This window comes from Lytechinus pictus, chromosome 17, assembly GCF_037042905.1.
Source record: "Lytechinus pictus isolate F3 Inbred chromosome 17, Lp3.0, whole genome shotgun sequence".
Classification (NCBI taxonomy): Eukaryota; Metazoa; Echinodermata; class Echinoidea; order Temnopleuroida; family Toxopneustidae; genus Lytechinus; species Lytechinus pictus.
In genome coordinates this window covers 17,775,619-17,802,455 of record NC_087261.1, presented here as the reverse complement: position 1 = coordinate 17,802,455, position 26,837 = coordinate 17,775,619, and the positions used below count along the sequence as shown (strand labels likewise).

Below are 26,837 nucleotides of genomic sequence, written 5' to 3'. Positions count from 1 at the left end.
ACAATTTTCCCATACATAACATAATAAATGATAAATCGTGTTAGCATTGATGATTTTCATATATTACTTCGTCCATAGATCAGAATTACTTGCAGTTTAGTGAGAATTTTTGTGAAAAAATGATGTTCCCTATTCATATTGTACATTATAAAATATACAGAGGTCTGTGGTGGCCATTTTGAATATCAAGAAATACATTTTTTGTCAATATTTTTTTCAGAGAGTACTTCACCATGTTCACTCCTGCAACACAATTACATACATTTTATAGCCAATTTGCTGGCAATTTTATGATTTTCATGGGTAATATGCATATTTTGGCGGCCATGTTGGATTTTGCCAATTTACGGAAAAAGCTCAAGGTTACACGAGTGGCATCATTCAGATTCGTAATAAGCACCCTCGAATTGACAAGAAACCATAAACATATATTGTAAACAGTGGCGTAACTACGGGGGGGCATGGGGGGGCACGTGCCCCCCCCCCCCCCCAATCGGCTGGCCAAAAAAAAAAAAAACGGGGAAAAGGAGAAAAAGAGGGAGAAAGGGAAAGAAACGTAGTGGGGAAAGAAGAAATTATTGTTCATTATAATGTTATATTATGTTATAATTATGTTATGTTATATTACATTAAAAAAAAATCATAACTTTATGAAACATAATTTGCGCAGGGCCTATGTCTCCATTGTTCCTGGTGCTCGCATTGTATGTTTAACAGGATATATAATCCTGTTGTACTAAAACCTCCCGTTTTCAAGTCAATATACACCAAATATATTTCCTCGCACTTCGAATTATTATTGTTTATGTAGTGACATATGCTTCTATTTCATGACTACTTAAAGTGATTGCCCCATTTTAAGGTCTTAATATAAACCATTTCCTGTCCGTGCTTACGTTCGCATTCGTGGATTGGTGAGATATGTCTGTTCTTCATGAATTCCCAAAATCAGTCGTTAAAATGTCCCTTTTTCTGATCTGAATATCAAAAATTTTCAGCTTGCTCTTCGCGCTCGCATCATTTGGTTAGTGAGATGCGTATATGATAATGACTACAAAAAGTGCTTCATGTGTCATTTACATGTAATTCTAACAAGATCAGCATGCGTTAGGCACTCGCATTAGATGACTATGGTGAGATATGTACTCTTAATGGATTCCTTTAAAAAATAGTCCTTATATCCCTGTTTTGGGTCAATGATATGCAAAAATTTCAGCTTGCGCTTCGCGCTCACATATTTTTGTTAGTGAAATACGTATGATCTTCGTGAATTCCTACAAACAAGCCTTAAAATGTCCCTCTTCAGGTCTGAATTTCCTAAATTTTCAGCTCGCGCTTCGCGCTCGCAATATTTGATTAGTGAGATGCGTATGTTAACCATGATTACAATGATTAAAAAAAGTGCTTCATGTATTTAGATGTATATTATTCTAACAAAATCAGCAAGAGATTGGCACTCACAATAGATGACTATGGTGAGATATGTATACTCTTAATGGATTCCTAAAATATAGTCCTTAAAATGTCCCTGTTTGGGGTCAATATATACACAAATTTCAGCTCGCGCTTCGCGCTCGCATGGTTTGTTTAGCGAGACAGGTATGTATTATGATAACAAGAATTTGCTTATAATGTCCTTTTTAGGTCTGAATTTCAAAAAAATTCAGCTCGCGCTTCGCGCTCGCATGATGTGATCAGTGAGATACATATCCGTTTAATGACACTATCCTAAAAATGTCTCTATTATGTCAGTATACCTGGCAACTGAGCGCACTTCGCGCGCTCTTTAAGTGACTCAATTTTTTTGCTGGTGCCCCCCCAATGCCGTGACCCACGGTACGCCACTGATTGTAAATATGGAAAAAAGAAGGTTAAACCTCTTCTATCCTGGACTATAGGGCTTGCATCGGTCGCTGAAGTGAATCTCCGGCTGTAATTAGCGACCGATCGTTTATTACTGCATAGGGCATTTTGATTGGTCGCTGAGTACGACGTGCTTTCAGATCATCATTTCATCGGTCGCTGGGTATGGTCGATGCGACCGCCCCCACCGATCGTACCTTTGTGTTAAAGCAGCTAGCATAAGACAATAAAATGTGCAATTATTACGTTTATACGATATCATAAAGTGCTGTGTCAAAATATCCAGGGAAATGTGCTACATACGATTTATGATGGGTGCAGTCAAACAGGATAAAATCCGTGCTTATGAAGTTAACTCTTGTCTCCATTGAGACAATGGAAAGAATCAAAGCCTTATGGTCATCTGGTGGTTGAAACAGAACAAAAATCATCAACAGTAAAATACACAACGGATAAAAATACCTTCCAAGAGACGTCAACGACATGTTTAGTGAAAAATATTAGTTTCCGGTACATGGCCAATGGATGTTTTTTCGTGAATTGCAGGAAGAGGTAATTTTAAGATGCTTGAAATATGTTTATCGGAAGTTTTAGTCATTGATCTTGGGGATAAGGTTCTACAAGTTCTTGAAAATGTAGAAAAAAATACTATACATGTAATAATTGTAAAGCCATAAGAGCATCAATGAGATCAAAAGTTCTCGCCTCACCCTCGTCAGGGATTGTAGGCAATCCGTCCACAGGAGGAGTTGTACACACTACTGTATCGGACGTTGTCACAGCATTGACAGGGTAAGAGTCGAAGGCACACTGGTATTGGTGGTTGTCTTTAAGGGTTGGAAGCTGCTCTACAGTAATGGTGATCTAGAGTCGGTATAGAGAAAAGATAACCTTTGATTGCAAATTGTGTTCGATATTTTCTGAATAGCCTCTTGTTACCTATTGATGACGATGTAAAAATATTTTTCGATTTTGCTGTAAGAACGGGCTTTTCAATGTTTCTAGACATGCTAGATGGCTATAAAATGCACGTGAAATAAAAATAGGCCCTGACGTTAGTCACTTGTCAAGTTAAACACAGTGGCCCGTATTCTGATAGCAGGTTTAACTTAACCCTAGTCTAAAGTTAACCCTGGTTTAACTAAACCTCCTCTAAACCTCACCTCTGGTCTAAGTGTAGTTTAATTATTTTGGTATTCTGATTTTTTATTTTATTTAAATATTTTTGGGGACTTGTTTAGGTTTCCAGGTCCAGGACTAAAAAACAGGCCTAAACCTAGACCAACAACAGATTAGTCTTGACTAGACTAGGCCAGGCCTAGATTTATGTAAGAATTTAGATCTAGGCCTTACGTTAGTCTGTGCTATCTAGTCTACTGACTTACTGTATGATCTAGAATCTCTAACGCTGACCTAGTTCTAGACTAAATAACTTAGACCCTATCTAGATCTAGAACTAGATCTGTATCAATCTAGGTCTACATGTAATAGGTCTAGATCTAGAGATTTGTAGACTCTCAATTTAGATTCTAAATCGAAAAATAGTAAATGTAGGCTAGTCTACAGTAGATCTACCCATCTACCTTAGGCATGACACAAGAAGTAGGCTAGAGATCTAACGGATTATTACTAGATCTAAAGAATCTAGATCTAGGCCTAGATCTAAAGCTAGGGACTGTAGTTCGAGATCTAGAGGTCTAGCACCCCCCTTAAAACTAGAACTAAGCCTACAGCTACATGTAGTTCTCTATGTAGCCAAACAACAGTTAGCATTGACTATTGTCTTAATCTTATTTTGGTGTGTGTAGTTACCATACAAACACATATTTTGATGAATGAGAAAATGTGTCTTGCAGATTATTTTACCTCAAAACCTATGTGTTCTAAATTTCATGAGCATAGGCCTATGTCATAAAATGAAGAAGTTCAATCCACGAGATGTGTTTACACATTTATTGATTTAATATGATGTTACCATGGCAACAAAGTTTCCAACACACACAAATATATGTCTTGCAGATCTATACCTCAAAACCAATGTGTGAGCCGACTTTTATAAGAATTGGTTGAAAAATGAAAACTAATGAAGGAGTTCAAACCGCAAGATTTTCACCTAATTTCATTATGTAATATGTTGTTACCATGGCAACACAATTTCTGATACACCCAAATATATGTCTTGCAGATCTATACCTCAAAACCAATGTGTGAGCCAACTTTTATAAGAATTGGTTGATAAATGAAAACTAATGAAGGAGTTCGAACTACAAAATTTTCACCTTATTTTCGTTATATAATATGTTGTTACCATGGCAACACGATTCTGATACAGGCAAAAATATGTCAGACATCTTCACCTCAACATTAATGTATGTGCCAAATTTTTAAGAGAATTGACCAGTTGGAAACTGATAAAGTAGTTCAAATCACAAGATTTTCATCTAATTTTTTATATTTGATTTGTTACCATGGCAACATGATTTTTTTTTATAAAGACATAAAATATTTTTTGCACATCTTCACATCAAGACTAATGTTTGTACCACATTTCATGAGAATTGGTTAAAACTTAGGAAGTAGTTGGAATTGCAAGATTTTTTACATAGTTTTTGCCATAATATACCGTTTCCATGGCAACACAATTTCCAACACATGCAAAAATGTGTCTTGCAAATCGTCACCTCAAGACTTATGTCTGTGCCAAATATCATGAGAAATGGTTTGAAAATTATAAAGTAATTAAAACCACAAGTTTTTCACCTAATTTTCGATATTTGATATGTTACCATGGCAACGCGATTTTTTATATACTTTAGGCATAGAATATGTTTTGCACATCTTCACATTAAGACTAATGTATGTGCCAAATTTCACGAGAATTGGTTAAAAACTGAGGAAGTAGTTGGAACAGCAAGATTTATGCTAAGTTTTTGTCATACTATACCGTTACCATGGCAACACAATTTCCGACACATGCAAAAATGAGTCTTGCACATCTTTACCTCAAAATCAATGTGTTAGCCAACTTTCTTGAGAATTGGTAGAAAACTGATTAAGTATTTTAAACGGCAAAATTTTGAACCATAATATACTGTTACCATGGCAACACAATTTCCGAAAAAGGGGGAAAAATTCTTACACCTCCTTACCTTGAGACCAAAGTGTGTTCCAAATTTCATGAGAATCTGTTAAAAACTGAGGAAGTAGCTCGAAATGCAATATAGGCATAAATTCTAAAAAAATTGTTGGCCATGATTTGTTGGATTTAAACCAGGCTTAAACTACCCCCTGCGCGAGTTTAACTTTTTGAGGATTTATTACCACACTTAGACCAGGGTTAACTTAAACCTTGCTATCGGAATACGAAATTTAAACCTAGGTTTAAATATGGCAGTTTATTACCACACTTAGACTAGGGTTAAGTTAAACCACGCTATCAGAATACGGGCCAGTGGCCCGTATTCTGATAGCGTAGTTTAACTGCCATATTTAAACCTAGGTTTAAGTTTTGTATTCCGATAGCAAGGTTTAAGTTAACCCTGGTCTAAGTGTGGTAATAAATCCTCAAAAAGTTAAACTCGCACAGGGGGTAGTTTAAGCCTAGCTGGTTTAAATCCAACAAATCATGGCCAACAATTTTTTAGAATTTATGCCTATATTGCATGGTACGTACACACACCAAAATAAGATTAAGACAATAGTCAATGCTAACTGTTGTTTGGCTACATAGAGAACTACATGTAGCTGTAGGCTTGCCTTAGTTCTAGGTTTAAGGGGGGTGCTAGACCTCTAGATCTCGAACTACAGTCCCTAGCTTTAGATCTAGGCCTAGATCTAGATTCTTTAGATCTAGTAATAATCCAACGTTAGATCTCTAGCCTACTTCTTTTTTCAGGCCTAAGGTTAGATGAGTAGGCCTAGATCTAAGTTACTGTAGACTAGCCTACATTTACTATTTTTCGATTTAGAATTTAAATTGAGAGTCTACAAATCTCTAGATCTAGACCTATTACATGTAGACCTAGATTGATACAGATCTAGTTCTAGATCTAGATAGGGTCTAACTTTTAGTCTAAGTTATTTAGTCTAGAACTAGGCCAGCGTTAGAGATTCTAGATCATATTTACAGTAAGTCAGTAGACTAGATAGCACAGACTAACGTTAGGCCTTGGTCTAAATTCTTACATAAATCTAGGCCTGGCCTAGTCTAGTCAAGACTAAGCTGTAAACAGGTTTAGGCCTGTTTTTTTAGTCCTGGACCTGGAAACCTAAACAAGTCCCCAAAAATATTTAAATGAAATAAAAACTCTTCAAAGAAACAGATATGGACCCAAAACAGGAGTAGGCCTAGAGAGATGTCTAAATTTAGCCAGGCCTAGTTTAGTAGTTACTTGGCAAGCAATGCATAGCGATAGTCAGATCTAACACTGTAGGCCTAGTGTAGACAGGAATAACCGTCGTTTCTGGGGATTTATTGAAAAAATTCTGACATTTTACTGTCATATCACATTGCCTTGGTGAGAGAGGCCAACGGCAACGGAGACCGTCATACTCATCAGACTCAGCGGAACAATACAGAGACTGAAGCTTTTTGTCTAAGACAAATCAGATCTATTCTACTAGATTCTAACTAAGAGTAAGGTTAGAATATAGATCTATATCTATCCCTGTCCCAAGGATAAGCCAGCCTAAGTCCTGAATGATGTTCTAGGCCTAGACCAATACTATAAATATGTAGCTTCAGTCTCAGTTGCTCCACTAGACTACGGTTTGCTTCAGGAAAGTAAAAAAAAGTCAAAACAATGTTCAATTCTCCTCCAAACAATTGGGCCTAAAAGCTAGATCTAACTATAGCCTAGGCCTAATGTTAGACCCAAGACTACTCTCAAAAGTCACAAAAATTTCCCCTTACATGAAGTTAGAATAAAGATGTCGACCTCTTAACTTATTGTTTTAGATCTAGGACTAGAGTCTAGAGACTAGACTCTAGTCTAGAGTGGGTGAGGTGAATCTATTCAATTTTGATTTTGACAAACATGAAAAGCAATCAATGGGACTGAAATACAAAAAACTATGCAGGTCACTCGGTTTGGGATTGAAATGTTTTAGTAATTAAAAAATATAAAGATAATCTGAATGAAAATTTCTTACCATATATGGGTGATGAATGCTTTTCTTTCACTACAATAGTTGTAATTAGTTTCCATAAAATCCAATTTTTTTAGAAAAAACAACTTTAGTCACATTTTTTCAACTTTGTTGCAGTCATCCCTGCAGCAGTAATTTACCAAAAAGGTGCTAGTCTTGGTTAAAAGAGGATGATTATTTCCAAAAAGAATTTAAACCCGGGTTTAACCCAGGTTTAGTTAAACCTGGCTATCAGAATATCAAAATAATTAAACTACACTTAGACCAGAGGTGAGGTTTAGAGGAGGTTTAGTTAAACCAGGGTTAACTTTAGACTAGGGTTAAGTTAAACCTGCTATCAGAATACGGGCCACTGTATTCAGTGCACTGAGTTATTCCCAATGAAATGATTAAACACAGCTAAACTTTCTTCTGCAGGATCTAAACAAGTTTCCAAGATTTATGGTAACATGCCGTGGGTCTTTCCATTGTAACGTTAATGGTAAACCTTAGTATTTAGCATTTCATGATTTATTTGGTATAAATATATATGTATATATATATATACAGTATGTAGTATTTATGATTAGTATTTAATGATTTAGCAGTATTTTCAACAATTAAATCAGGCCTTTCGTTTTACGTTATTTTCGATGTAAAATCCGACATTTTTTATGTAAAGTCCCTGTAAAAAAATAAAATACAGACAATTTCTGATGAAGAAGAGGCCTTACCCCGGCTAGGAAACTATAAGGCCATTGCCGAACTTGAAATCACCCACCAAATTCTACCTCTAATAAAAGAAACTTCTTGTCTAAGAACACCACAAACCTCTTGTTCTGTAACTTGATATGGTAGTCTATGGTCGGGCTGAACATCTGAGATGGATACACATTGGATTGCATTGTAAGACAGCCACCGAGTAGATTCATCAGGGAAAGTACATTCCTCGTATCGTGTACACCTTGCAGTAAAAAGGATATGTACACAACAAAAAAGTCCCCCTAAATCAAAATGCTGTAACTTTTCAACGGAATCATTTTGATATAATATTTCGTAGGAGGTTTTCTCCGCTCATTAAGCAACTCCTGACAAAAATGAGATTGATCGGTTGAGTCATGCATGAGTAATCAAAGATTAAATTTTAAAAAATGACAATTTTCGAAAGTCACAAGAGTCGTGTTTCAGATTGTGCAAATACAAAGTTGGACGAAGGTTGTTTTTGATGCATTTTATGGTGCTAATTCTGTTTTAATATCCACCATTAAGCCACTCCACACCAAATTTTGTAAACGAATATTCATGGATCGTGGGTTGTGTTAGTATTCTCTGTAGCTTAAAAAAAAATTTAAATTGATAAATGTTAGTGGCTCCCCTCCCCAATTTCTCGCCCCCCTCCCCATTTTCAAATTTTGGATCAACCACTGATTTATCCATAAATTCAACTGATCCTGAGAAATTGTTAGGAACAGTATGCAAAAAATGCGATATTAAGAGTGTTAATTCCTAACTTTTTAAGTGTGCTCGCTCAACCATGAAAGTGTAAAAGGTTCGGAAAGTGTGTGGTGATAAAAATGATGGATGATAAAAACAAAAGCAATCAAGTCATATTTGAAACTGAATTGGCCCCCATTATTTACTTTATAACCCCACATAGTTTTCCCAGTGGTTGATGAACATTACTTTAAATGACATATCTAAAAACAGTTTTGAGAAAAAGTTCAACCACATTGAATAAGGGGTTACCTATTCCTAAACATATGCACCCCTAGTGTACACAATGTCTATGAGAGAGGACATCAAAATTTTTAACAAAAGTGAAATGAGGGTTTGTTTCATGGACGGTTTTTGTTACCTGTGCCAACATTTTTTTTTAAACTTCACACATGGCTTCAGAGTGACACTATCCATAAGGCGCCCACACTAAAATAATCATTCGATACGGCATAGAATGGGGCCAGGGCCTTCATTTTGTTCTTATTTGCTTACTTTTAGAATATTGTGTGCTCACTGAAGGATTTTCATTAGGATTTTCATAAAATATCAAATCAGATGAACTATGCAAGGTTCGTGACAAATATCCATAGTTAGCACTTGAATTTTTTTCCAATAACGTAAAAAAGAGCTAATCTCCTTTGAATCATTGAAGCTTGTTAATTGGTCATGAAGAGAAAAATAATGATTGTGTAATTTCAGTTCCCAAAATAAAACAATACTTGCCTATGATATTTGAAAATCGTATTTTATGTTTTCATTAAATACATATTGAACCATTAAATTATGAATATTGTTGAAAAAAAAAATCTAATTACAGCAAGTTTTTTCAATCGAGAAATTTAGCAAAGTTGTATCGTCTTTTAGAAAGTACCTTTTACAAGCCTTCTAAAGATTTTTCATGATGCGAATGTGAATTAGTTCCAATGAAATTGAATCAAAGTCATGATAATTGGCTTGTGACTTTAAAAAATTGTCAATTTTGCCTTCTGGCGGTGCTCACTGTAGCATGACATAAAATACGTCCGTTACATTCACTCAGAGGGTAGCTTTTAAAATGTGAAAATGTATTAAAAACTCCCAGTGGTTCGGAAATTATGGATGTTTGTTTAAGGGGGACTTACATTTTTGTTGTGTATAGGTGAAAGTGAATTACGAAACTAATAATAATCGGAAAAGGGTGGTATGCATTTTATGCAAGTTAAAGGATTGGTCATGTCAGTAATTACTGTTAATATTTTCATTATTATGTCTTGTTATATTCTTATTTTTTATTCTTTTTTTATTCATTTATTAATTAATTTATTTATTTATTTATTCATTCTATTCATCAATTTTTACTTTGATTTTATTCATTTATTTATTTATCTTTTTTTTTAGGGGGGGGGAATTAAATATACTACAAACTTACCTTGCCTCAAGTGTACACCATCCACAGTAAGGATCTCCATCATTTCCACCATCCACACCAATACACTCCTCGCAGGTCTGGTACTGTTCACAGTTGACTATATCGATTGTAACAACCCGATTCTTCACATTATTGTAAAAGAGGGAAACCATTTATTAAAAACATATTGGGGTCTTCTTTTCTTCATAAATTACAATAAGGACTCATTACACAACTTATGATGAAATTAAAAGTATGTATTTCAAAGATGCTGTTGACTCTTAACACGCGATTTCAGTCTTCGTATCACAATGTTCATTTCAAAGTACTAGGGAACAAAGAATATCACTTGCCCCAACTAAAATCTATAACGTAATTGTACTTTTCCTCATGCATACAGTTACATTCTTAGTGCAGTTTAATACTAGATTTCATTTTACCACATGTCTTTAATAGGTATATCATTTGGTAATAATGTATTTCCATTTATTACAAATAAAGCTTGTGTAAGAAAATTCTCACCTGTGAGTCTCGGTCTGAACTAGTAGCGAGTGTAAGTTGCCCGTTTGTTTCATCAAGGAACATATCCTGTAAGACAGATCCACCTCCAAGAAAGACATCCTCATATACGTATCCAAATGAACTGTTCACTATGTTCAGCTATTTTGAAAAACACAAGTGATAGTCGGCCTTTTAACATATCGAATATATCAGGACTACGTTGAAATTCATATAATTATCAAATATATGGAGGTTTATAGAGCATCTTGATAACGGCCAAACTAGGAAGAAAAAAGACGGCCGCAAAACCAAGATGTGGAGCCGGGTGTTGGCCCTAGTTTATTTACGGAAAAGAGGCTTCACAAGAACTTCCACATGATATGTTTAAAACCGTTGTGTCATGAATTATCTACCTAACTTGTTGTTGCAATGTATATTGTTTACACAGGATGCTGGATAAATTTATTCAAAACGTTTAATAAATCGTTAGACAATTTATTTTCGAGAATTATATAGCCTGACTAAATTGTATACGCCACAGCGTTGGTAATGTGGAGGGGAAAAACAACTTTAACAAAAAAGTGCTATTTTTTTCATTCTCAAACCAACCTAAATAACAACGGATCAGAATAAAATAAGGAACTTAGATAACTGAATAAGAAACAAATCCTTTCTGTTGTTATCTTGGACAACATCTGTTAAAATGGTCGCTATAGGGAGTCTAATATAAGATACTATTCTCTAAATATTCATCAGACTGTTCCTAAAAATGGGCCTTGTAAGTGAGCATGTTGGTGTGTGTAAAATGTTTGGATGTGCGTGGAAGGGAAGGGGGAGGGCGGGATCAAGGTGAACGAACCTTATGTAGGCTTCCTTCTTTATCTCCCATGAACGCCACCGTGTGATGTCTTTCTATGGTGGTCACAATTGAAGTTGAAATCGCATCAGGGATGGTGATGATGGGTGGGGCAGAGAGGGGATTCGTTGCAGTGACGTACCTATACAGTACGAACCCGTCCATAAATACACCTCTACACTGATACCAATCCGGTGGTGTGCCAGGATACTGTCAGGTGAAAGTGGAAATCCATGCAACGTATTTAGTGGGCAGGAATCCGGGGCAGGAATAGATTATACATACGCTGGTTAAAATATCTAGCCTGATCGCCTTTTCGTCATGTCTAATACTTTAATTTGATTTGATTTATTTCATTTAAACAGGGCAGAAAGCCCTCGATCAACTATTTTTTAGAAAGGCATTGCAATATACAAACAATGCTAATAAACCATAACAAAGTAAACTAGGCAAAAGAAAACCTATACAAAATCCAAAGGGCGGTGATGAAACAAAACCGACACAAAATCAAAACAGAAAAGTAAGGTTAAAAAAACTGAAGGATAATCAAGATTTCAGGACTTTTCCATTTCAGATTCAAATAAATTAAGATTTGGTTAAGTGCGAATATGTTCTGCCGATGAATTTAAATCAAATATGGCAAGATAAAGGCTGCTCTTTCGTGCAAAGTCTGTTTTGGGGGTTAGGTTTATTGGTAAACTGCCAATTCGTCTACTGCCATTCCGTCCACTCACCCATTTCGTCCAATGGCCATTCGTCTAATCATCAGTTCGTCTATACCCATTTCGTCTACCGACCATTTCATCTAATTCTATTTAGGCTAATGCCAAATCGTCCATTAATCAGTTCGTCCAATGTTCATAGGGTTAGCCATGTCGGCTAATATCAGTTGGTCAAATATCCAAATCGTCTTCTTATCAACTCGTCCAATTGCCATTTCGTCTAATTATCATTTCTTCCACCACCCATTAGGTTCAATAATGTGTTCGTCGAATAACCAAATCGTCTAATAACCATTTCATCCAATTCCTAAATCTTCCAATGGTCATTTAGTTAAATAGCCAAATAGTCCAATAGCAATTTTATCTAATACAAATAAATTGCGTTATCCGAGCGGGGGCGGCGAAATGACTTCTTAATTATACCTTGAAATTATTGAAGATAAAATAATTGATTAAAAAAATCATGATAATAACTATAGGCCTACTATCAGGAATGGAATGATGCGGTACAGCGATACAGCCCCACCCCGCTATCTCTCTCCCTCTCCCTCTCTATCACATATCGCACACAAAGGGGGGGGGGGATGGAGTGGTTTAAAAGGACAAAATTGAAATGGGGTCCTTCGATTTGGAATTTACCCTACTTTCTTTTTTTAAACAAGTGCACACCTAAACTTATAATCATAAGTCTTCATCATCATATAACAATGATAATAGTAATGAATAATTATAGTAATGAATAAGAATGGTAATATAATAATAATAACAATAACAGCTATTGGCTGGCGGCACAAAAAATTGAAAAAAAGAGGAGATAAAAATGGGAAAACAGGGGGGGGGGGGATAGGTAAAATAAGACGAGGAAGACAAGTGAATAAAACGTGAGGGGAAGTCCTGGAAAATATAAATTCTTCAATATCATAATTTTTTCGCTAGATCTTGCTTCGCGCTGGCATTGCTTGTTCGATGAGATACATTATCTTGCGTAAGAATATTATTATAATGGAGCTTAAAATAGTGTAAAATTATGTAAAAGATTAACCAAACAACAGGTATAAATTAATCACAAATCACAAGAGCAACAGGAGCCGAGTCAGCAATACACAAGCACTGAACACGTAGGGCTGCCTGTACAGTATAGTAGACTATTTATGATTGTAGACGAAATGATGATTGGCCGATATGGCAATTGGACCTATTGAGGATTAAACCAAATGACTGTTAGACGAAATGGGTTTAGACTAAGTGACAGAGGACCAACTGCAGTTAGACCAAATGGAACATAGACGAAATGAAAGTAGACTAAGTGGTCATTTATTAGACAGTTGGCTATTGGACTAAATGGTAATAGATGTAATGCAAATGGAAAAAGTGGCTATTGGACCAATTGGCAAAAAAATGCAATTAGACCATATGGCTACTAGACCAAATGATAAAAGAATGAATGGTTATTAGACCAACTGGCTATTGGACAAACTGGTAATTGCACGATGTGGACAGTGGACCAACGGATGGTAGGCGAAATGACATTATACCATGTGCTGAGTGGACAAATTGGAAGTAGACGAAATAGCAATAAACCAGTCTATTATATTGTTTGAATTACGGAGTGTGTGGGTAGTACGTCATTTTTGTCTACCAAGAACGTAAAAAATTTGATTGACAACTGATTTAGTGCCTTAGATATTGATTGCTGGAACTTATCTCATAATAGAGGAGACACTTTATTCACACATGTATGAAAAAATGAAACAATTATGATTTCATGAAATAACATTAAAAAAAAGGAAAGTGGTAATGTGACATCATCAGCCCAACTAATGAATTTTTACGATGACGTGCATATAACTATTTTCACAAAATATTCCTGAACTTAACAAAATTATTCTCCGATTTTGATGAAATTTTCAGCCTTTTGCTTTGTGAATTTTTACTTCTTTTATTTAGATAAATATATTTTCAGCCCGGAGTACCCTTTTAATGATGACAAGCTCAGTGATTTTAAAGAAAGAAAAGACACCTTCCGTTTTATCTAGATACTGAATGGCATTGCCTTTTTTGAGTGAATTAGCGAGTCTTTATGTTTTACAATCAGTGTTTCCGCATTGAATGTAATGTATTACATTTGACTGATTAGACTCTGCCATTAGAGTTCGCAATGGTTTTAAAATGGCAATAATTAACAAAACATTAATTGGTTTCAAGGTGAAGTCCACCGTTACAACTCTACACTCTAATATTTATCATCATATCTTATCCTATCCTAAAATCCTACATCCTAATCTTACATCCTATTCCTATCAACCTATCCACTGAATCCTGTCATTGACTCCCATATGTAGAGCAACTTTGCAATACTTGGCAGAATACAGTTAATATCATTTTCCACATTTAACCTTGAAAATTTCCCTTAGAATCATATATTTTGATTATAAATGACATGGTAAAGGAGCCGCATACTTTTCTGAAACTTTTCATGGTGGAAATAAAACATAAATCCTTTAATTATTATAGCAATATTACCTAAAACTTTGGTCATTTACTGATGTAATGAATATTCATGAGTGCATAATCATTATGTCCAGATGAGGCAGGTATGGCAGCGTTGGTCCAATGTTGGTCCAACGTTGGGTAACGTTGATCCAACGTTGGTCTAATGTTCGTCCAATGTTGATGGAGAGTTGATTCAACGTTAGTCCAATATTAGTCCAACGTTGTAAACGTTGATTCAATGTTTGTCTAATATCAGGGGAGTGTTTCATCAACATTTTCATCCTACAAGTTGTCAGATCTGACATCTTTCTCTGATGTTGATTGGCTGAGAGGTAATGTTACTATGGTAACTGTCGGATAAAATGGGACTTGTCGGATAAAACGTCCGACAAGTCCTTTCATGAAACGCCCCCCTGTTCAACGATGGTGTAACGTTGATTCTTTGTTGGTCTAATTTTAAACATATCCAACGATGCGCCATCTCCATCAAACAGTTTTCAACACTGTGCCATCATCATCTGTAACCTGTTCATGATTATGTCATTACAACTATTATTACAGCTATTCATTATTTTTCATTCTTTCTGTTACAGGTCTCTTCACATAATTAAGAGGAATCAAGAGAATTGCGTGTGATATTTATTGAGGCCTTTTTAGCATTTAAACTTTTTTGACATCCTCTTTTTCTCAAGACTAATACCAAACATAAGCATATGTAATAAGAATTAAGATGTATTACATTTTCTTGCGAGTTGCAATCTCTGTTTCTGTCTACAATTGTTTGATGACTCGGTATGCAATGCCAATTGCAACGTCAGTGGTCATCACAAAAACTCACATGTGTAATTGCAGTCTCTCAGTATTAACAAAATATAAAAAGGAGGTCGCGTAACTTGGACTCACTTAGGGTAACGTAGCTACTGCTAACTGTAACTTAAGAGCGCCTCTTTTTCATTAAGATATAAGTCAACTGAGATCTCAATATGCATGACCATGGCCTAGTCTCGCTCGTGCCATAACTCTTAAATGTTATTTCAGCGTTAAGTGTAAACATGCCTCACGTAGCACCTACAGGTTTGACGGCAGTTGGAAAACACTGGGTCCAGGCTAGGCCAGGCAGGACCGATCAGGTCAATTCAAGGCAGCGTATAATAAATAAGGCAGGATTGCCAGGAAGCAAGTCATTGGGTGATTTCAAGTACGGTGTTCGGTGTTGAGAGCGTGAAAGGGCTGCTGAACTGATCTCCAACACCGAGCGTAATATTATTTTTCATTAAAATGTATTAAAACTCCAATGATTTGCTCTCATCTTAACTGTAACAGATAATTTTACGGGGATGGTTCGTTGTGTTCGCCCCCTGTTCGTGAGCTACAGTTCATCAACACCAACACCGAACTTTAAATCACGATTCTCCCAATCCCTGGGGGTCGGTGTTGCTGAATGGGGAAATTGCACGTAGATCGTCAACACCATGAACCATGCAGCCGCAGTGTTGGGTTCAGCAGATGACAATCAACACCAGCCTTCAACACAATGAAAAACTGCCGGAAAGACACCATATTTTCCAAGGTCAATCCCAACACCAGCCTGATTTCAAGTACGGTGTTGTCACAACACCAACACCATATTTCAACACTGTACTTGAATTGAAATCACCCAATGACTGTTACCTTGCCCTGTATCGCATACTCGTTCCTGAATGAGTGATGTGTCTCTACTAGATGAACTACGAGATCTAGATCTAGAGTAGAGACTAGAGAGTCTCAACCTGTGCATGTGAAAGTATGCTATTCATCAAATATGCTACTGTATTCATCACGCGTGGTCTCTGGTAGTGGTAATAATTACTGGAAGGATTGAAGAAGGAGGCAGAGCAGTGACTGATGTTAAGTACTTACACGAAAATACTAGTGTCGGACTGTATGCGCACAGAAGCTGACTCCGGGATCTTTCGGAGGGGATCAACAGTTGCAGTTACCGACTATCTGCAAGTGCAAATACAATTTCACTGTAGATTGTAGGTCCTAAATATGCAGCTTGTAAGTACTGTGCCAGATCACTAGATATTCGGGAATTTGTCTATATCCAGTCCAAATTCTGCCAGATTCTTCAAGTTCAAAATTGAAGGAAGCAGACTACACTACACAGAAGAAGGAGTCCGACGTCGCGACTAATTCCTCGCATCAGAATAGTATGGTATTTTTAAATAGGCACATTTGATGCTTGTATTTCCTCTTCAATTTCTTCTAGCTATGTGACGGTAGGCCTACATGTATATATCGTACTTATAGTGAGAGGCCTAGTCAGCTGCAAAGGACGAGGGCGTTTCTGAAATTATGGTCTTGAACTGCATTTGTTTTCTTGCTTTTCTCCTTTATTTTCTATATTAATCGACACATTTGCAAACTACAGTTTCCAACATTTTGTCAATGTTAACTAACAACAACTCTCTAATAAACTAGTCTTCAATGTTGTCAACGTTGTGCCATTGACGGTTGATCAACAACTCTCCATCGAACTAGTTTCCAACATTGTCAATATTGTGCCATTGTCGACTGTCCATCAAATCTCCAACAAAATAGTTTCCAATGTTGTTCTGTTGTCGGTTGTTCAGCAACTCTACATCGAACTAGTTTTCAACATAGTCAACGCAGTGCATTTGTTGGCTGTTTAACAACTACCCTATCAAACACGTTTCCGACGTTTTGACATTGTTAGCTGTCCAACAAATCTCCAACACACTAGTTTCCAATGCTGTGCCATTGTCTGTACGTTGTTCAACAACTTTCCATCGAACTAGTTTCCAACGTTGCCAATGTTGTGTCATCGTCGTCGACTATCCAACTGATCTCCAACCTACCAGTTTCCAACGTTGTGCCAGTGTCAGTTGTTCAACAACTTTCCATCTAACTAGTTTCCAACGTTGTGCCATCGTCGACTATCTAATAAATCTCCATCAAACTAGTTCCAACTTTGTCAACGTTGTGCCATTGTCGGTTGATCAACAACTTTCCATCGAACTAGTTTCCAACATTGCCAACGTTGTGTCATCGTCGATTGTCATTATTATTATCATTATTATTATTTATTCGGCAAATATTCAAAAATACATTTCAATGTAAACAATACAAAATAAGAAATATCAACCAGTGGAACGCCAGGGACAGAAAAAGTTAACTTAATAACTGTGGCATGAAGCCTCCTGTCCCAATTCCAATGGTTGATTTACAATATATATCAATAACTAAACAATAATCAAATACGCATAATTATAAAGGGGTGTAGCATGCGATTAATAAAATGACGGGGAAAGAGAATTAAGAAAGCTGAATGAAGGTGACAAAAAGAAAGGAAAGGAGAGAGTGGGAGAGAGAGAGGGGTGGGAAAGGAAAAGCAAAAGTGACACAGGCAAAGGAATTGTGAACGCACCCAAAATGGTACAATAATACTTAAAATAAGACTTAACTTCTTTGGAATTAAACACTAAACAATTTCTAAGGGATTAAACACTAAACAACTCGCTTAAATCGGGCGCTGGCGGAGGTAACGCCCAAGCGCTACAAGCCATCTCGACCACCCCCGTGCGCAAGGACTCGGGGAGCTCATCCCAATAACGGGGAAATGCATTGATTGCCGAACCATGCAACCGCTGAGTCCGCGCACGGAGGTGGACGAACCTCACCTCATCAGTTCGGCGAGTATTTACCGAAATGGCACGCCCAACAGTAGTACATTCAATTACACGGAACAATGACTTCACAACATAAGAGTTAAGGCAATATTTACGGCGAGAATGTAGACATTGCCAATTTAAGAGCTGCAGTCGGTCATCATAGCACATTTGTTGGCGCCTTTGTTTTAATGCAATTCTGGTAGCTCGACGCTGTATTGATTCCATTTTTTATTTATCAGAAGATGTGTGTGCAGATGCCAGACTGGCTGACCGTATTCTAGTATCGGAACTACGAGGGATTGATAAAAAGAAAATATTGCGTGGGATGCTTGTGATTTGGTAACCGAAAAAAAAGCCTAGCATACGATTTGCTTTACGATAGATGTATTTGACGTGGTTATGCCACGTCAGCTTGTTATTCAAAACGACACCTAGATATTTGAATTCAGACACTGGTTCGATTATAGTATCGTTCAGGGTATAAGTGGGAATACCGGGATTCCTAGCGCAAGTAATACGCATTACCTTTGTCTTTTTTTCATTTATTCGCATTTTATTAATTGCACACCATTCAATGACTTTGTCCTGGGGCCCATTTCATAAAGGTACAGCGTCAGCGTCAAGTCCCAAAACAGCGTCAAATTTTCACTTGCAGCGTCAAATTTAATATTTGACGCTGCAGCGCATTTCATAAAAAGTTGACGCTCCAGTGGGAGCGTCAACTTTTTACTGGAGCGTCAAGTATGGTTACTGGAGCGTCAAATAGGGTTAAATATTTGACGCTGGTCATGGGGGAGCGTCAAGTTGACACTGTAAAAGGTTTTTCATTGTGAAGAATGGCATACGTTGTGCTCAGGCATGCCCAAAGGGCTCTTACAAGAGAACGGATATCTAGAGCAATGTCTATGATAATAATGCTAATGAAGAATATATTAAGGTAATGCTTTCTAGTAGAAATGCCGTTTCTTTTTTTTTGTTCTACCTATCCCCCCCAACAAAAAAAATGTTTAAAAATTCCTCCGAAACAGCAAATTTTTCAGTCTTCCCAGGGCAGGCAAAGGGAAAAAAAGGGAGGTTATAGACAGACTTAAAAAAAAAAAAAAATGGAGAGGATTTTTTTTCTTGTGGGAAAAAATAGAGGAAGGTAGATCTATTATGTGGAAGTGTTTAATTCAAGGCCTAAATTAAAAAAGCCCTAGGCCATAAACAAGGTTACACTTCGGAATTCCGAAGGTTCTTTATTCCGAAGGTCCGTAATTCCGAAACACGTAAAGTGCCTATACCTCGACGTTCGTTAATCTGAAAACGTAAAAGGGTTCGTTAATCCGAACATTTGTGGCGTTATTTCTAAGGTTCGACAATCCGAAAACGAAATAAGGTTTGATGTTCCGAAGGTTCGTTAATCCAAGAACGAAATAAGGTTCGTTGTTCCGAAGGTTCGTCAATCCGAAAACGAAATAAAGTTTGTTAGTCCGAAAACGAAATAACGTTCGTTAATCATTTCGTTTTCGGACTAACGAACCTTCGGAATTACGAAACTCATTTCGTTTTCGGATTAACGAACCTTCGGAATTACGAACCTCACTTCGTTTTCGGACCAACGATCCTTCAGAATAATGAAGCTTTGGAATTACGAATGTATGCGATAAAAAAATGATTGCTTTTTTTTTCTGTTTCTGACTTTCTCAAAAAAAAAAGTTGTGGCCATGGCATTGTTGAATCCATTTACTGAATGGTTATTCACTGTTGAAACCGATAACTTAAAAATCATTTCCATTTTGAACAAAAATAATCTTTTAAGGTCATTTTCGATGTTTCATGCATAATTAGAGCCTACAAATTTACTTGATTCAGGGTGATTTTTAACAGCACTGCACCAGCAGTGGCCTGTGCCTGCCTTGTTGTTGATACAACAACCTTGCATTACCGACACAAATAGTCAAGTGTGGGACTGGGATTAAACTTGTACGGTAGAAACTTTGTTGAAGGTGAAATTTCGACCGGCAATAATGATGCCTTTTCCTTTTTTTCAAAATAATTTTTTCCATGGCATAGGGCTAAAATATATCAATTCTCTGAAAACTTACACAATGGAGAATAATGCTATGGCATCCCAGGAAAAATTAGTATTTTCTTCTTACTCTCTTCTAGAATTGCAAGCCAGGCATCACCATAGAGCCATCACTCTGTATCAACGGCTAGTCTTATGCTGCAGACCCTGTTTGCAGCTGCTAAATAACAATTTCGCTCCCAAAAAAATTTACAAGCAAAAAAAAATATATATTCTCCTTCAATTTTGTTTCTTCTAATTTTGCTTCTCAAAGGTGGGGGGGGGGGCCACAGGTCGGCTGTGCCCCCCCCCCCCGGATCCGCCAGTACTTTCTACCTAAACTTATGACTTGAATTGAAAACAAAAAAAATGGAGAGAAAGGGGATTTCCCCCTAATCAGCCTCGTACATGACTATTCAAATAATTCGCTGGGAAGTCAAGCTGACTTTCCAGCGAATGTGCTTTTATGAAATGCAAAGTTGCTAGCATAGCAAGTTGCTAGCATAGCAAGTAAAAGCTGCTATTCTACCAGAGTTGCTATCATAGCAACTTGCTATGATAGCAACTCTTTATGAAATAGGCCCCTGATCTTGTTGGAGAATTTGAATATCGTGGTTATTCGAGATGGGTCTACATATAAGTGCATCATCTGCAAAGAGTACAATTGGCGATATAGTTTGAGTGAGGATGTCGTCAATAAATATATTAAATAGGGTTGGCCCCAGCACACTTCCATGTGGGACACCTGATAAAACAGGGAACCAACTGATCTCCAACCTACCAGTTTCCAACGTTGTGCCAGTGTCAGTTCTTCAACAACTTTCCATCGAACTAGTTTCCAGCTTTGTCAACGTTGTGCCATTGTTGGTTGTTCAACAACTTTCCATCGAACTTGTTTCCAACGTTGCCAATGTTGTGTCGTCGTCGTCGACTATCCAACTGATCTCCAACCTACCAGTTTCCAACGTTGTGCCAGTGTCAGTTGTTCAACAACTTTCCATCTAACTAGTTTCCAACGTTGTGCCATCGTCGACTATCTAATAAATCTCCATCAAACTAGTTCCAACTTTGTCAACGTTGAGCCATTGTCGGTTGATCAACAACTTTCCATCGAACTAGTTTCCAACATTGCCAACGTTGTGTCATCGTCGATTGTCATTATTATTATCATTATTATTATTTATTCGGCAAATATTCAAAAATACATTTCAATGTAAACAATACAAAATAAGAAATATCAACCAGTGGAACGCCAGGGACAGAAAAAGTTAACTTAATAACTGTGGCATGAAGCCTCCTGTTCCAATTCCAATGGTTGATTTACAATATATATCAATAACTAAACAATAATCAAATACGCATAATTATAAAGGGGTGTAGCATGCGATTAATAAAATGACGGGGAAAGAGAATTAAGAAAGCTGAATGAAGGTGACAAAAAGAAAGGAAAGGAGAGAGTGGGAGAGAGAGAGGGGTGGGAAAGGAAAAGCAAAAGTGACACAGGCAAAGGAATTGTGAACGCACCCAAAATGGTACAATAATACTTAAAATAAGACTTAACTTCTTTGGAATTAAACACTAAACAATTTCTAAGGGATTAAACACTAAACAACTCGCTTAAATCGGGCGCTGGCGGAGGTAACGCCCAAGCGCTACAAGCCATCTCGACCACCCCCGTGCTCAAAGACTCGGGGAGCTCATCCCAATAACGGGGAAATGCATTGATTGCCGAACCATGCAACCGCTGAGTCCGCGCACGGAGGTGGACGAACCTCACCTCATCAGTTCGGCGAGTATTTACCGAAATGGCACGCCCAACAGCAGTACATTCAATTACACGGAACAATGACTTCACAACATAAGATTTAAGGCAATATTTACGGCGAAAATGTAGACATTGCCAATTTAAGAGCTGCAGTCGGTCATCATAGCACATTTGTTGGCGCCTTTGTTTTAATGCAATTCTGGTAGCTCGACGCTGTATTGATTCAATTTTTTATTTATCAGAAGATGTGTGTGCAGATGCCAGACTGGCTGACCGTATTCTAGTATCGGAACTACGAGGGATTGATAAAAAGAAAATATTGCGTGGGATGCTTGTGATTTGGTAACCGAAAAAAAAGCCTAGCATACGATTTGCTTTACGATAGATGTATTTGACGTGGTTATGCCACGTCAGCTTGTTATTCAAAACGACACCTAGATATTTGAATTCAGACACTGGTTCGATTATAGTATCGTTAAGGGTATAAGTGGGAATACCGGGATTCCTAGCGCAAGTAATGCGCATAACCTTTGTCTTTTTTTCATTTATTCGCATTTTATTAATTGCACACCGTTCAATGACTTTGTCCAGATCTTGTTGGAGAATTTGAATATCGTGGTTATTCGAGATGGGTCTACATATAAGTGCATCATCTGCAAAGAGTACAATTGGCGATATAGTTTGAGTGAGGATGTCGTCAATAAATAGATTAAATAGGGTCGGCCCCAGCACACTTCCCTGTGGGACACCTGATAAAACAGGGAACCAACTGATCTCCAACCTACCAGTTTCCAACGTTGTGCCAGTGTCAGTTCTTCAACAACTTTCCATCGAACTAGTTTCCAGCTTTGTCAACGTTGTGCCATTGTTGGTTGTTCAACAACTTTCCATCGAACTTGTTTCCAACGTTGCCAACCTTGTGTCATCGTCGACTATCCAACTTATCTTCAACCTATTTAGTTTCCAACGTTTTTTTTGCCATTGTCGACCGTCCAACAAATCTCCAACAAACTAGTTTCCAACTTTGTCAACGTTGTGCCATTATCGGTTGATCAACAACTTTCCATCGAACTAGTTTCCAACGTTGTGTAATTGTTGGCTGTTCAGCAACTATCCAATTAAACATGTTTCCAACGTTGTGCCATTGTCGACTATCCAACTAATCTCAAATTTACTAATTTCCAACGTTGTGCCATTGTCGACCGTTCAACAAATCTCCAACAAAAGTAGTTTTCAACTTTGTCAACGTTGTGCCATTATCGGTTGATCAACAACTTTCCATCGAACTAGTTTCCAACGTTGCCAACGTTGTGTAATTGTTGGCTGTTCAGCAACTATCCAATTAAACATGTCTCCAACGTTGTGCCATTGTCGACTATCCAACTAATCTCAAATTTACTAATTTCCAACGTCATGCCATTGTCGACCGTTCAACAAATCTCCAACAAAAGTAGTTTTCAACTTTGTCAACGTTGTGCCATTATCGGTTGCTCAACAACTTTCCATCGAAACAGTTTCCAACGTTGCCAACGTTGTGCCTTTGCTTGCTGTTCAACAACTATCCAATCAAACGTGTTTCCAACGTTGTGACATTGTCGACTGTCCAACAACTCTCCAACAAACAAGTTTCCAACGTTGAAAACGTCATGTCATTGTTGATTGTCCATCATCTTTCCATCAAACTAGTTTCCAACGTCGATTCAACGTAAATCCATCAAGTTTTTCCAACGACCAACGACTTTCAAGTTTCCAACGTAGAGCCAACGTTGGCTTGTTACCTGGGACACCTTTGTGGTGAGAAAAAAACGAGTTTATGAGTTCTCTCGAATTATTTACATCTGTTGTGGATGAGTTTCGAAGTGCAAGAGGTTGATCTACATCTGGCCAGTCCACTTGGTCCCTCCACGCACCTGGAATGACATTGTAGTTTTTATTCCCTCTGTCCGTCTCCAGTGCAGCAATACCCAGACACCACTGCAACAGTATGTTGTGCAGAAGCACTGTCGCTTCCACAGAATCCTTTTTCATTGTTGGACTTCTGTTCGAGAATCCTGAGGAGACACCTGAATCTGCTGGCAAGTATCCCAAAGGCATTTTCAATTACTCATCTCCCCTGGAGATTCGAGAATAATTTAAGATTCTCTCCTGTTTGGACAATCCTCTTCTGTGGTATTGGTTCATGATATAAAGTGCGAAGGTGTTATCCCAACATGGCCAAATGATTAAGAATGCTATGTTTTCGTGATCATCCGGACTTGCAGTCAGAGGGCAGGGTGGAGATAGTCCGAGTGTTTCCTCTTCCAAACCTGTGAACAGCTCGGACTCGCCGTATGTCTGACATGTGTCCTTTCCAGCAAGCTCAATCCATACAACTTAATATCCGTGTCCACCATTGCCAGGAGTAATATCGAAAATAAATCCTTATGCAGGCTACAGGCTGTCGGTGTGGGATTGCTTCTTGATTGCGATCCAGGGCTCCGATGACGTCAGAGATATTCCATCTATTGCTTAAATGACAAGTCCACCCCAACAAACAGTCGATTTGAATAAAAAGAGAAAAATCCAACAAGAATGATACTGAAAATTTTATCAAAATCGGTTGTAAAATAAGAAAGTTATGACATTTTTTAAATTTCGCTTAATTTCACAAAACAGTTCTATGCACATCCCGGTCGGTATGCAAATGAGGGAACTGATGACATCACTCACTCACTATTTCTTTTGTATTTTATTATATGGAATATGAAATATTCTAATTCTCTCCCCATTGTCATGTGAAACAATATTTTATTTCTCCCTAAACATGTAGAATTAACATTATTTAACATTATATGGGTCAATCAAGTTTGTCCTTATTGTCAAATCTGTAAAAATTGAAATAATGTATAATTCAATAACAATAAAAAACAAAAGAAATAGTGAGGGACATCATCGATTCTCTCATTTGCATGTCACTAAATTGTGCATATAACTATTTTGGGAAAAATAAGCGAAACTTTTAATAAAAGGTCATAACTTTTTTATTTCACATCCGATTTTGCTGAAATCTTCAGCATATTGCTTTTCTGATTTTTCTCTATTGATTAAAATCAACATTTTTCTGAGGTGGACTTGACTTTTAAACAAGTGCACTTTTACAGTCCAGACTTTATGCAACGCGTAATACATTCAAGCTTGCACAATATTGCATGTAACACTTTCGGATCCATCTTTGATATGTTGGACACTCAGTACATAAAAGCCTACGCAAGAGGCTAATTAACATGATAGATATCTCCAGCGGCCGGGTTTTCAGAGTAACTGGCAATTTGCCACTATTTGCAAGACTTCGCCCGAGAGCTCTGGTGTTAAATGTGTGTAATTTTGCGCTGTCTCCTGACCTCGGAGCCTCAATTTAATGTATAAGAGCCTGAAGAACTGGCCAAAATGTTCTATGTGTGCCATGGCCCAAATACTGCCTGACTGCAGCTGTCATGACCCTCTGTGTCTGGCTGCTGTTCGTCTTCTTGTTCCTCTTCTTGTTCTTCTTCTTCTTCTTCACTGGCCGCAATATAAGCATACAGTAATCTGTCATCTTTCTCAACTCCTGCTATTATCAATGGCTGTAGGTCATAGTATTCACCATTTACTCTAATGAAATCAAGAAAGGAGTTAAGTCTAGGGCCAGTTGTGCTTTAGTTATACCAGTCTGGCGCCTTCGTAACTTTCGATCCCAACCCGTATCTTTTCGTAACAGAGCACATCGGTTAGCAATGGTCGTATCTGACCGAACATGCACTTTAATACCAGATAATCCTAAATCAAGTATCTGATCGTGATGATCGTATCAGATCTTTACCTAACCGCGTATTCAATCCAGGGACCTGGGAACGATTTTTTCAGTGGGGGTGCTGAAATCTCTCCTCGAAGGTGGGGGAACACAATTGAGTTTTCCATAATTACACTCACACACATCTAAGGGCACCACACCCACAAACACCCACACACAAACACCCCCACACACCCCAACACACTCTTACACACACATATATATATATATATATACAAATATTTGACAGTCACTTCTTAGCTATCTTCTTATAAAAGAACATAGATATATAATTAGATAACTCGAGCGCGAAGCGCGAGCTATTTTTTTTTCGGGGGGGGGGGGGAATTTCATGTATTTTGTCCTGAAAATTGAACATTTTGAGCAATGTTTTGTGGTCCAGAACAAAATACGTATGTAACAAATAATAACTGTGAACGTGATCAGCGCGAGAAGATATTTTTTATATACGCTCTGGCCTGATCGAAAGGGACGTGTTATAAGGACTGTTTGCAGTTACCCATTAAGACGATCAATATATCTATAATCGAATAATGCGAGCGCGAAGCGCGAGCTGAAAAAAAATGAAATTCTGACGTAAATACTGGACATTCTAAGCACTTTTTGTAATCATGAACAGGATAGGTATATACATCATACAATTGATGCGAGCGCGAAGCGCGAGCGGGAAAAAAAAGAGATTTCAGACCAAAAAACGAGACATTCTAAGCACTTTTCGAATCATGAAGAGGATAGGTATATAACTATACAATTGATGCGAGCGCGAAGCGCGAGCGGAAACAAAATTGAGATTTCAGACCAAAAAAAGAGACATTCTAAGCACTTTTCTAATCATTAAAAGGATAGGTATATAACTATATACAATTGATGCGAGCGGAAACAAAATTGAGATTTTAGACCAAAAAACGAGACATTCTAAGCAATTTTCTAATCATGAAGAGGATGGGTATATAACTATACAATTGATGCGAGCGCGAAGCGCGAGCGGAAATAAAAATGAAATTTCAGACCTAAAACAGGAAATCTTATACCCCTTTCATAAATCTATCCTCCAATTAGCGCCTAAAAGTAAT

At 37.4% G+C, this 26,837-nt stretch overlaps 1 protein-coding gene across 1 annotated transcript in view; it reads right to left on the bottom strand.

The window, feature by feature from the left end:
* LOC135157157 (plexin-B-like) overlaps positions 1-11,437 on the bottom strand; it is a 43,473-nt gene extending 32,036 nt beyond the window's left edge. Inside the window, exons 1-6 of the mRNA XM_064111852.1 lie at positions 11,235-11,437; positions 10,397-10,534; positions 9,896-10,017; positions 7,822-7,954; positions 2,574-2,727; positions 2,167-2,266 (exon numbers count right to left, since the gene is read on the bottom strand). Coding sequence (XP_063967922.1) covers positions 2,167-2,266; positions 2,574-2,727; positions 7,822-7,954; positions 9,896-10,017; positions 10,397-10,534; positions 11,235-11,396 — 809 coding nt within the window. The 5' untranslated portion in view covers positions 11,397-11,437. The remainder of the gene's footprint in view (positions 1-2,166; positions 2,267-2,573; positions 2,728-7,821; positions 7,955-9,895; positions 10,018-10,396; positions 10,535-11,234) is intronic.
* Between the last annotated feature and the right edge of the window lie 15,400 nt (positions 11,438-26,837).